Source organism: Colias croceus, chromosome 4, assembly GCF_905220415.1.
Source record: "Colias croceus chromosome 4, ilColCroc2.1".
NCBI lineage: Eukaryota > Metazoa > Arthropoda > Insecta > Lepidoptera > Pieridae > Colias > Colias croceus.
This window is the reverse complement of record NC_059540.1, coordinates 7083114-7096384: the sequence shown is the minus strand read 5'-3', so window position 1 is coordinate 7096384 and position 13271 is coordinate 7083114. Positions and strand designations below refer to the sequence as shown.

The following is a 13271-nucleotide window of genomic DNA, read 5'->3' as shown; positions in this document are numbered from 1 at the left end:
TGAAGCCTTCTATGTCTTATTTGTACAGTGTACTCATATGTATTGCCCACTTTTATGTAATTGAGCTTCGGTAAGAAGAGGGCACGTCACGTATCAGGGTAGTCGTTCACAGGGAAATTGTGGGTGTACGAATAAGTTCAGTTATTAAAAAAAGAGCAAAGAGCATGTGTGCCAAGCACACGTGTCAAAAGTGAAACTTTTTTGGCAAAATCAAAGATGTTGATGGGTGGGACTTAAATACAGTATTAGAGGATTTCCCACTAGCCTTTATGCAAAATAGAATAAAAAAATGTTAGTTGACGATTCAAATTATACTACTATGTACGCCATTTCCACACAAGAAGTCAAGGAAAGTGACAAATTACTTCATAGCAAATTATTAACTAAAAATAGTTTAAACATTATAGAAGTTATATCTTGCTTTAGCTTATACAAATAGAATTTGTAAATTACCTATGTTAATTATCATAATAGATAACTACATAATAAATAATAATGTAACGTTATTTTTATTTATATATCATCAATACAGTAATTTGATACGAAACTTTAATGTCCATCTCCATTGAGCAAACCACGCTTCCGATAAGTGGAATAAAATATAACGGGTCTTACACATTTGTTATAATAATTGGAAGCGGATAGATATATTATATTGCATTTAATATAATATTATTGTTGAATATCGAATAAACCTGAGCTCGTAAATAACTCAATTTATGATACTTAGCTCTCAGAAATCATAAATTATACAATAATAGGATTACGTATTGTAAATTGTATTTATTCGCTTATCTATTCATAATTCACAATATTCAGTTAAACTGAAGAACAGGTACAACCGTTGTGTTGTCTCGTGACCCAGAAAGGGTAGGTATATTCGTGAGATGGCCGTGCGCGATACATGCGCCCGCCCGCGCCGCGACTGCGATCTTTCCGCACATTACCACCCAGCAATACCAACTTCATGTACATTCTTCTCCTCATTATAACGATACTTCTCCCTTATACTTAATCATTTGATTTACTGAATGTTTAGGAATCAAATGATAGATTAATATATTGGTTAGTATACGACCGCGATATGATAACTGGTGACCAATATTATTAAGATCATTTGAATAAAAAACTATAAATCAATAATATTCAGTGAGCAGCAAAACATACTTTCGATTGTAGATAATGTGATAATAAATTGCTCAGGTAATGAGTTTATTGACCTTATGTCGGTGAATTATACGTAAACACCATATCATCTCATATTATAAACATAAAAATACCATCTTAAATAAGAGCCAATAAAATTTACATACGTACAAGTTTATTTTTTACTTTGCTTTACTGGTAAATTTTTCCAAATTTTATTTTTATTTTTATGTACCTATTGCTTTTAGTAGCAGTCCCCTACTAGATATTCTCTATAATCAGACTCGTGCATATTATCAGATAAAGCTATTTTCGTCAGTAAGATTTAGTATCCTCAGCACGGTTAGTTCATAGAATTCGTACAGAATTTATGTTATACATAGGAAGTATATTTAAATGCGGCCTACAATGTTTAGGTCTACCCGTGTGAACTTCATCACGCATGGCGACCACGACGACATTCATTCATTGTAACGACAATCCATATTAATGTAGTGCAAATTTTAAATTCATGCTGCCTCTTTGTTTCGATTACTTCGGACGCATGTCTCTAAGCGCGCGACTTATACATATTGCAAATCATGTGTTCTTCCTTCAAAAGCCTTTAAATCCATTTGAATGGTAAAAAGCTTTTGGGATTCAAATATATCTTTTTCTTACTTAATTTATGGCAATTAAACACATAAATTTTCGTATTATCGTTTAATTATTTTTTTTAATTTATAGGTATATTTTCACGGTAGAGAAAATCTGTACCGCATGATTGTTAACTTTTAGAACGTAACTAATGCCTTCGATTACTTCGCATATCATCAATTAACTCCTACTTCGTAATTTAAGTATGTATTTATTTATTCCTAAATTCCATATATACCAATCTTCTCTAAACTATCACTATAAAATTTGCTAAGAATTTTCCATTAGTTATGTATGTTTAAAAAGAATGAATTTTTATCGAACATCTACGTGACCGTTACTACTACATAAAGAACGGTACCTTACTATCTCACGGTTTTACATCCAACAATTGATTACATAGTAGGCATTTCCTTAGGCGTTATGACTTTTGCCCTCTGTATCTAATCAACAATGAAGCGGCAGTTTCCACATTAACGACAGTCTCCGTTATATTAATTACAACTTTGTTGTTTTATTCCTTATATTAATTATTAACTAATAAATGTCTTGCCGTGAGGTTTTATTTTGATCGTCTTATTGATTAAAACTAATAAGATACGGCATAATCTAGACATATTTAAAATTACATATGCATATCATTAACTAAGTATAGAAGAACAACAAATGAACAATTTCGTAAATTCCTATGGAATCTTTCCAAGTCGCGTCCTTAAATTATTACATATTATTTAAATTTATATATTAATGTTTCAGCACCAACGTCCAATAACCAGACTGCCCTAGATCTTTATGATGGTGAGTTTTACACATCTTTAGTACGATTAATTGCTTTGTTACATTCAATTACAAAATAAACATATCCATTGAACGGATTGAATTTATGAATAATTTCTGCATGTAAGTAAATATATAATCTAAGTTTCATAACGAAACTTAGATTATCCATTATTGCTATAATATACATGCAATATTCAATGGATGAGTAAAATACATTCTTGGATGTGTCAACTTATGAGCATTAACCTATTCAACATTAATTAAATATGAAAAAAAAAATACATATGTTAAACAGTTAATTAAATGCCATTTAACATCACCATAAATGATACCTATTAGACTTGATTGCAGAAAAAATCTAAATGCATCAATAAAATATAATGCAACCTAGCTATAAATTACGAGTATGGCTTTAATAAATACCACATTAAAATTGAGTCATAAGGACGAGTCAATATTATAAAATACTTAAATAAGTACTCGCTAAGATTAAAATATTTAAGACGAACCTATTTCGTTATGCTTATCCCCGATAACCAAAAAGCTTTATGGCGTAGTTGGTAGCAAGAATCATTAAAGAGCATCTATTATGTAGGAATTGCTCTGTAAATGAATTTTTCAGAAATTGTTACTTTATATTTTCAGCTCCAGTTGAAGGTTGCTACTACAACTTCCAGCACTATAGTGAAGGCGATCGCATAATGACGAACGAACCATGTTTGAACTGCACGTGCCACAATAGAATGTTGATGTGTTACTTAAGAGTTTGTCCATTTACCAAACCAATTGGACAAGACTGTACGGTAGAGAAAAGAGCAGATCAATGTTGTCCTATTGTCACATGTCCTGATGGTATGTGTTTCCTTTTTTATGATTCTCATTTTTTTAATTACCTACATTCAGATTTCTAATATTATTTTAATAATGCTGTTAATTTCTTAATCAAATGTTAGTTGAAGAGAATACTGCATGATTTTATACACTAAACGTAACGCAGTATTGTTATTGAAAGTTTTTAAAATGATTCAAAATAAAGTTTTAAAGTTGTTAAACAAATAAACCAATTTAAATATCCTTAAATTAATAACATTATCATTCAGTTCCAGTTGATCTCCTAACTTCAACGTCAACATCATCACCTGCTGAATACGGTGCGACTGGACTAGGAAAATTGGACAGATTTGGTTGTAGCATCAACGGCAAATATTTCCCCGAAGGTTCCAAAGTTCCCCCGGCACCTAACAAACCTTGCGAACACTGTTATTGTATTCGTAACATGACAACCTGTGTTATGCAAGAATGTACGCTACACGTTGATGGCTGCACTCCAATATATCACAAAGATGTCTGTTGCCCTATTCGGTACTCATGTGGTACGTACGCTTTTTATGTTTCGAAATAGAAGAACGTTCATTTATATTTCCCACGATTTAGATAACTTGAAACTTACCAATAAATTTAAAAATAATTTAACTTTCATTTTTCCAGATCACTCTGAGGATGAAATTCCACTTTTAGATGACATGACAACGACTGTAAGGCCGACGCCTGGATTTTTACTAACAACTACAACAATGATGCCTGTTACTCAACCCACACAAGATTGTGTTCATGATGATCAAATTTTCCCTGATGGTGCTTTAATTAAGACTGAAAAAGCATGCGAGCACTGTTACTGTATGAAAGGAGATATAGTGTGTGTAGTACAAGAATGTGGAACGCCTATGGAAAATGAAGGCAAGAACTGCACATCTCTTCCACCCAGGCAGGGTCAATGTTGTCCAGATACTTACATTTGTGAAGGCGATGAAACACAAACTACTTCACCTTATGAAGAAATTACTACTTTGTCGCCACCTAGAAGGGTTGGAGTCGAAGGAAGTGGATACAGAAATGAACCAGATGAACCTTATACTGAAGTGCCATCAATTGATAGTGAAATCGAAGGTAGTGGCGAAGATCAACCAATGACAACCGTGGAAGGCTCCGAATTTTTGACTTCTTCTAAATATACACCAGAATCAACAACTGAATACGTATACCAATATAGTACGGAACCAGACAAAGGACTTAATACAGTTCCAGATGTAGAGCAAGGTAGCAAAGAGAGTACCACTGTCCCACTGGCTACTGTAGAGCCTGAAAGATTTACACTAATTGATCATAAGTCGACTTCAACGCCCGAATATACTACTGTAAAGGAATCAACAACTAACAGTCAAGATGAAACCACTTATTCAGGTGAAACCTCAACTTCTAATGAATTAGCTAAATCTACTATTGCAGAGGTAACAACTAAATCAAATGTAGCTGTAAGTACTTCTGATAATATGACACCATTTGATGAAGGATTTATTTTGGCAACAAAATTACCCGAAAAATCTGATGGTACGGATTCTAATTTCGAAGAGGAATATACAACTATTAAACCATTAGACATTGAAGAACCTTCATTAGATAATACCAATGAACAAACAACAGTTAAAAATATCCTATCTCATGATGATAGTACTGTTACAACAGAGAAAATGAGTGAAACTGGAACTACGTCGATCGATATTCAGGAAAATGAAATATCTGAGGATCTAACTCCTGGAAGAATACCGGGAGAAGGTGATTGTCTACTTAATAGTATTACCTACCAAAATAACTCTATTGTTCCAAGCACAAGTAAATGCCACTCAAGTTGTAAATGTGTAAGTAGCATAGTTAAATGTGAACCAATAATTTGTACTCCACCACTGGAATATATGGAGAATATGAATGATTGCCATCCTGTTTATGATTCTCCAGAATCTTGTTGCCCAACTTATGTTTGTAACACAAAAGAAACTATAGCGCCTGAATCTCATAGTCAAATGTCGGGAACAGAGTCACCAAAGCCAACAATTGAATGTGCCGGTGATGAATGTAAGATTGTTCAAGAAAGTAAACCAACAGAAGGTCACATAGATAAGATTGACTGTGGTGAAACCGGTTGCCCGGAAACGGCAGTAACACAAAAAGATTTAGAAGGATGTATTAATGGTAAGTGTGACTACGATAGTCCTCAACATCCCATAGCTGAAACTAAACCATGTGATTCTGATAGTGGCTGTCAAGCTCCAGTAATCAAACCATGCGATACCGACAATTGTGAGACAAAATTAGAATCGCCTATCCATGATGGAAAAGAAGATAAACCGATGGATACCATTCAACCTAATGACGAGGATCAAGAAATTCTATGTAAAGAAGAAAATTGCCGCCGAAAAGAACATAGTGACATTGGTCAAGATATACCTTGCAAAGGTGAAAATTGTTTACCAGAAGATATGACTGTTCCAACCATTGGAAATGACATTACTACTCAGAAAATAGAAACAGATAAATCAATAACCAAGGCAATTGAATATGTAACTCAACATCCCGAAGAAATAACTATACCAGAAAGTGACAGTACTATGAAATTAGACCCCTCACAAACTGGAGAAATTTATCCAGAATCAACATCCACTGCTGGAATCTATTCGGAAAAAGAAACTACACCCTCTGATGTAACAGAACAAAACTATGAAAGTTCTCATCAGGGAGAGACGATTACCCCATCTCTGCCAATATCTGATATATCTACTGAACGTTTTGAGCCAACCATATCTCAGCAGGAGGATAAGACTACTGAAACTACAGTGATAGACGATCATAAAATAAATGTACCAAGCCATGAAGATGATCTTATTGATGATCATAATGCGGTAGTAACAGAAAGTTATGAGATTGAAAAACAAACTACTGCACAGGTAACCGAAAAGGAGTCCGTGCAGCATACAACGATATCCGATGAATCATCTACGATTAGCGAAGCGGTAAAAGTAACGTTTAATAAGGAAGAAGCATCAGAATTTACAAAAGATTTTACAACAGAATCTTTAATCGCCCCAGAGACAACTGAGGACGATACAACTACGATAAGACCAACTGAAGAGTCTGAAATGTTGGACCATTCTCAAGTAACAAAAATTTTCGATCATGTAACTCCTTCCATCTTGGATGATAAAACAACTATTGAAGTTATGCTCGAAGAAAAAACATCTACATCTGCACCTAAATTAATCACTACAAATCCAGAAGAAACAATTACCCAGAATGTAAATATTGCCACTGAGAAGGAAACTGCTTATGAGACTCAAACAGACAAATCACATGATGAAGCTTTCCATGAAGTGACGGAACGCGTAGAAACCACATCTATGACATATACAGATAGTGAATCAGGATCAAGAGTTACCTTCTCTGATACAACAAGTTACATCACTCAAGCTCAAAATATAGATGACAAAGAATCTCCACAAGTACTTGAAACGTCCACTATTCTGACAGATATGCCCAAAGAAGATGAAAAACATGAATATTCAAGTATTACTGAAGACTCGACATCAATAACAGATAAAACGTTTGAATCCTCTACATCAGCTCATGAAAATAAAGATATGGAAAATGTAGATGTATATGAAAAAATTACAACTGTTCACGAACCTTTCATTACACCAGACGGAAAAGACTTTGAAAACCAAAAAGAACACGAAACAGTATCTACTATCAGTACTGAACTTCCAGAACAATTTACTCAAGAAGATATAAAGACCACTCCTTCTATTCAAGATGATACAAATCAATATTCAGATACAAAAACAACCAAAGAAGAAGAAATAAAAACAACTCCATCAAATCAATATGATAAGGAACAGGAATCAAATTCATATGACTTATCAAAGGACACGGATACGGTTAATCAAGTACCAGAAGCACACTCAGTAGAACCTACTTACTTGAGCACTGACTCCACCTTGGATATTTCACCCAAAGAAACCGGAACATCAGAGAATATGGACACAGTAACTAAACTATCAATATTAGATCAAGATTCATCAGAAAAAACAAATGATGACTTAGATCAACACACGACATTAAGTACAATCCAATCTTCGACGAAAGTAGAAAAAATCGATACATTTACTGAGTTACCAGAAGATATTGTAACAAATGAGATTGATATTTCTAATGAAGCTACAACTGAAGGACTTATTACAGACAGTAAAAACGAACAAACCGAAGTTCCTGTAAATGCAGAAGAAACAACTAAAGCATCCGAAAGTACTAGCTCTGTAGACACTGTATTCAAACCGAGTGGTGGAACTCATCACGATGAAAGTGACACAGAATCAACTGTAGCATATAATGATTATGAGCCTACCAAGGAAGTGGTGATTTCTGAAATACCAGTAGTTTTAGAACAAAGTACTCCTTCAGTAGATAACAAAGCCAATGTCGAGGATACCATAGTAACCTCAACTGTTATTCCCGAAGATGAATTGAAAACAGAATTCATTATGACTGATACTTCAGGCATGTCTACAGAAGGTGGAATCAAAATCGAGACAGCTGTGTCATCAGAAAAACCTAAATTAGAATATACATTAGCCGAGGAAGTAACAGAATCTATCACGAACATGCCTGTAACAGATCTTCCTTATACCACTATTGGAAGTCATAAGCCTGTTAGCACTGATTTAGATTTATCTCAAGAAATGTATCCTAGCACCACTACGAAAAATAATGAAATTTCTGAAACGACAGAGCAAGTCGATCATTCCATCACCGAAGAAATCGTTTCTGAAAAAATACCAGATACACCTGAGCTAGATGATGCTGAAAAGGTAACTGTCATTACTGGTGAATTAAATCCGACGACCTCGGTGTACAAGGATAGTGAAAACGAAAAAACGGTATCTAACGAAGTCGAATATTCAGTAACAACTGAAAGTCATGATTTACGTTATACATCAGAAACAATATCATCGACAACGTCCAGTATAGATGAAGCTGTAACAGATCAAAAAATAGAAGTGATTACTGACATTACCCATGGAAAGGACAAAGAAACAGAAGCACCAATGTCACTTGTTACCGATTCACAAAGTACATCCACATTGCATGAAACTGTAACTGAAAGTGTTCAAAAAGTAACAGTTATAGAATCAAATGTAGATGAGCAGACAGAACCACAAATTGATCATAAGAAGACTTCCCCGGATACTACCTTATTAGAAGAATCGATTACTACACAACAAAGTGACATTGTAGATAAAGAAATATCTCATCAAACCACAACTGAACATAAATATCCTGCACCATCGACTGAGTCTGCAGGCATTATTACAACGGAGATTGAACTTAGTACTGCTAAATTAATTACAACAACTCCTCAAATTCCCACAGAAACTCCATTATTGATGAATACTGAACAAGAATTAGAAAAAGAAACTGTGGAAATGACACACGACATATCTACAACCACTGAAAAACTAAAACAAGAATATGAAACTACACAAAAAATTCATGAAATATATGAAACCACAAAAGAAAATGAATCGAGTACGGAATTTGATAATGAAAATGTAGAAAGGGAAGGGGCACCTTCAACTGAACAATCTATTCCTAATAAATCAGAACAAGAGACACATGATACTCCCGTAGATGAAAGTGCTACTGAGAGTCACGAAATCAAGGACGTTACTTTTGCGATAGATGAAACAACTAAATATCCTCAATATTTCACAACTCTTACTGCGGAAGAGGTTTCAAAAGAAACTGAAGAAGAATTACATCACACAACAGAATCATCTCTAGAACTTACTACACAACCTCAAGTAGATAAGGAGAAAGCAACAATTACAGTTGAAGCTGCAACAACAATACAGCCGGATGTTATTTATTCGACAATGCCTTCAGACAATGAATCACCGGGTGTATCCGAAATTTCGACAAAATCACCGGAAATTATTTCCGATTCAACTGGTTCCGTTGAAAGTATTTCTGATAGACAAACAACAGTAATGAATAATTTATCGAATGAGAATGTGTTGCCCGATGACTCCAAAACAGAAATTTACCAGGAAACACAAACAAAAGAACCTACTGAACCTACTTCTACCTTCGAAGATGATAAAGCCACAATTCCTGAAGAAGAGATGCATGTTGATAAATCAGACAAGACAGCTACTACAGCATCAGACCTGCTTGAAAAACAAACGATCCCAGGCGAAGAATTTGTGACTAAAGTATCTGATGAAAGCACTATCCTAGATAATACAGAATCTAAACCTTCATTGGTGGGTACCATGACAACTAGTGCTGTAAATATACTAGACAGTAAAGTAACAGGTTTGGAAACAACAACAGAAACTAAAAATAAATTCTCAGAAACTACTCCATACTTTGTGGAATTAGAAGAGCACACGCATCAAATTATTGAAGAAACCACTGTTATTCCTGTAGGTGAAGTTTCTACAGTTGAAACAACAGATATAAAGTCTACGGAACGTGGTGATCAAATGTTTACTGAAATACCATATGAAACGGAGAAATCGAGCGAAGAAACGAGTGAATTATCAGAAACACATAGTACTACATCACCGATTATTGATGAAACCACTGAACAAAAATACCAGACTACTGCCCCTGGAAGTCAATTAGAAATCACTACAATTTCGGCAATACATTCACAAAAGGAGACAACTAGCGATGAAAAACCTCTCGATTTAGATGAAAAAACAACAATTTCAACCGTCCCAAATATAATGCAGAATGAAGAACGTGTCACAGTGATTCCAGAAGAGACAGAGAAGCCAACATCCTATTTTGATTTAAATATACCGGTAACAACCGCAAAATATCAGGACTTGTCTGACATTCCCGTTGAAACAAAGATACCTGATGAAGATAGTAGAACAACCAAACACCCAACATCTGAAATTGCTTATGAACGCACGACAGTTACTCCAGTGTTAACTTCTGCCCCAGATGATGCTTACAAATCCACATCTTCCGTCACAACCAAACCAATAACCGCAAAACCTATGTTACCTAGTGACTTGCAACCTACAGAAGAGGTTCCAACACCCGAATTCCCTCAGACGGGCTACGATCAAGAACCAGATTATGGAGAAGAAGATCAAGCATTCGGACCTGGCACATGCCGTTATGGTGGAAAAGTTTACGTATCTGCTCAGCAAATACCTAGAGACGACCCATGCGACTTTTGTTTCTGCTTTAGAAGTGACATCATTTGCTTACAACAAAGTTGTCCTCCTCCTATCCATGGATGTCATGAGGAACCAATTCAAGGCTTCTGCTGTCCTCGCTATGAATGTCCCGTATCCATGGCGACGACTGTTAATGTAACCACTACGACTACAACAACCACTACCACTCTCCCTCCACATTTCCTGCCTCATGCATATAAGGGTACAGCACAAAGAAAAGGCTGCCATATTCAAGGACGTACGTACAAAGTTGGAGAAGTAGTCCGAGCGTCTTCAGGGCCTTGCTTACATTGCACGTAAGTTATATTTTACTAAATAATCTTCAAATTCCATACTCACTTGTCGATACAAAAATACAATGACTAAATTGACTACGTATATGTTCATTACAAAAATGATTTACCTTTACAGATGCGGAGGTGACGGTCAAATGAAATGTGATCCAAAAGCATGTACACCGGAACCAATGTTGAGACAAATGATAGCGGCCGCCGTGTCTGCTCGACGAAGGAGATGAAAAACTTAATCTGAAATAAATTGCGTTAATGGTCACGGAGATTAAACCATCTTTGTGATAATAACATTTTCATACATTCTTTGATGCACAAGAATAATGCTCAAATTTCGCGATGGATTAGTTTAAGATTTTGTGTCATATATATACATATATATTTATCTTATTATTTTAATTCTTTCTTTCATGTTAAAGTGGCACACATGTAAAAAATGGTGACTGTGATTAATGTACTAAATACCAGACTCGTGTTTAATGAGCGTTTAAAAGTTATATAGAACTTATAAGTTATGTTCAATCAACAAAACTTAGTGCCAAACGATAAAGCTAGTTTTTATGAGACTATGCCAATTATTATGCTTACCTAATCAAAATTTTGTATATGTCAGCTGTAAGTTAAATTGACCAAACAGAAACTTGCTCTCTTAAGAGGTGCAGAGGTATCTCCAATAAATGCGTAATCGCGCAAGGTTTCTGCTTATAAGGTCATTTAAGATCGCCGAAATCTTGACCATTTTGATTGTAAACTAAATTGATTTACCGATATCACATTAGTCAATTCTTTATTTTTACACGATGATGCAGTAGTGATCTAGTATCGTGTAAATATGAAGTATCTTTATTATATTTAAGAAATTCTGATGTTGTAAATGCCTTAATTTGTAATAATTTATATATGTTAGGTGTATAGTACTTAAGCCATGTTTAAGACCAGTGATTATTTTAATTTAGTAATACAGGAGCATATTTCAATTGTTTAGAAAAGTATTGATCGATGCTTTTTGTTAACTGCCTCGGCCGAAACTTTTCCTCGTTTCACGTCTTACAGAAAGTGACTTGATTTAATACCTTGCTTTCTTTAATTCGTAAAGGCTCCAGTATTTACTAGCACTTGTTAAGTAAAAGTGGCCAACAAGTTTTTGAGTACACTTTTGAATATACATCGTTTTGTAATGTCCTTAGATTTTGATACAAAAGTGCTGGTAGACTTTGAAATAATTTCGCAGATATAGGTGGATACGAAAGTTGAAAGGCTGTTGAAATCACTTAATTCGAATTAGAATAGAAAAGTGGTTTCATTAATTCGTATCAACCTTTTTCTGTCAACGTAGGTTGTAGTTATATCTTATTTATTTAAAGTTATCGCAATAGTCGTACATATTTGTTTAAAATAATACGTGGTTATCTTACAAAAAGTAAAAAAAAAGTAATTAAATTAAAGCAGCAACCTGAAAAATCATGTCAATTATGTACTTTGTTCTGTTTAATCACGATTTACCGAACGTTTAAGCTAGGACTTAGCTACCTTTACATCTGTGCAAATGAGTTTTAAATAAAACATTCAAAATCATGTTTCCTTTTTTATTTACTTCGTCATCGTCTACAAAGCTTATAAATATACCTAGACCTATAACTTAACTAGACCTTAATTAAATAAATATACTTTTTCTTGTTAACTAATTTAATTGTTCTCAATATTTGAATCGACTACGTCAGTCGAAATTAATTTTTTTTTTCACATTTTTAAAAGTAAGTAATTTTCATATCACAAATTGGTTAAATTCGAATCATCAACAATCAACGGTCGCTCCAAGGAGTCTTATGATTTATTCAGTCACTTTTTATAATTTAATTGAAAAAACAATTCAGGAGTTAACCTTTCTTCTGAAGTATTGTTGGATAAATTGACCTAACAAAGACGTTTGACCTTTTTTTACCTGATATACATATTGCCTGGATTTTAAACATTTTGGGGGGTAGAAAGTACAATCTATGTAACAGCAAAGTATTATTTTTTTATGAAATTCATCTAATAGGAACCCTGATCCTTAGCTTAAGCTTAAATATTCTGATAATATGAATGGACAGTAGGTACCTATAATGCTATCTAAATATACACTAGCTGTGCCGCGCAGCCTCACCCGCGGTTGAACTCGCATTTATATTACACACATCAAACAAAGTCTGGGGATATTTTGTATTGTACAAATATCTAAGAATCTATGACGAATTTTGTGATGTTGTAAATTGAAGAATTATAGCTAGTTTTAAGGTCTTAAATAAATAAAAAAAACATGTCATGATTTTTTTTTCATTAAAAACCGATATCG

The 13271-nt window shown here is 34.2% G+C and overlaps 1 protein-coding gene across 1 annotated transcript in view; it reads left to right on the top strand.

The window, feature by feature from the left end:
* LOC123691019 (mucin-17) overlaps positions 1-12511 on the top strand; it is a 28091-nt gene extending 15580 nt beyond the window's left edge. Inside the window, exons 3-7 of the mRNA XM_045635197.1 lie at positions 2539-2580; positions 3208-3414; positions 3663-3935; positions 4051-10942; positions 11058-12511. Coding sequence (XP_045491153.1) covers positions 2539-2580; positions 3208-3414; positions 3663-3935; positions 4051-10942; positions 11058-11163 — 7520 coding nt within the window. The 3' untranslated portion in view covers positions 11164-12511. The remainder of the gene's footprint in view (positions 1-2538; positions 2581-3207; positions 3415-3662; positions 3936-4050; positions 10943-11057) is intronic.
* The last annotated feature ends 760 nt before the right edge of the window (positions 12512-13271 follow it).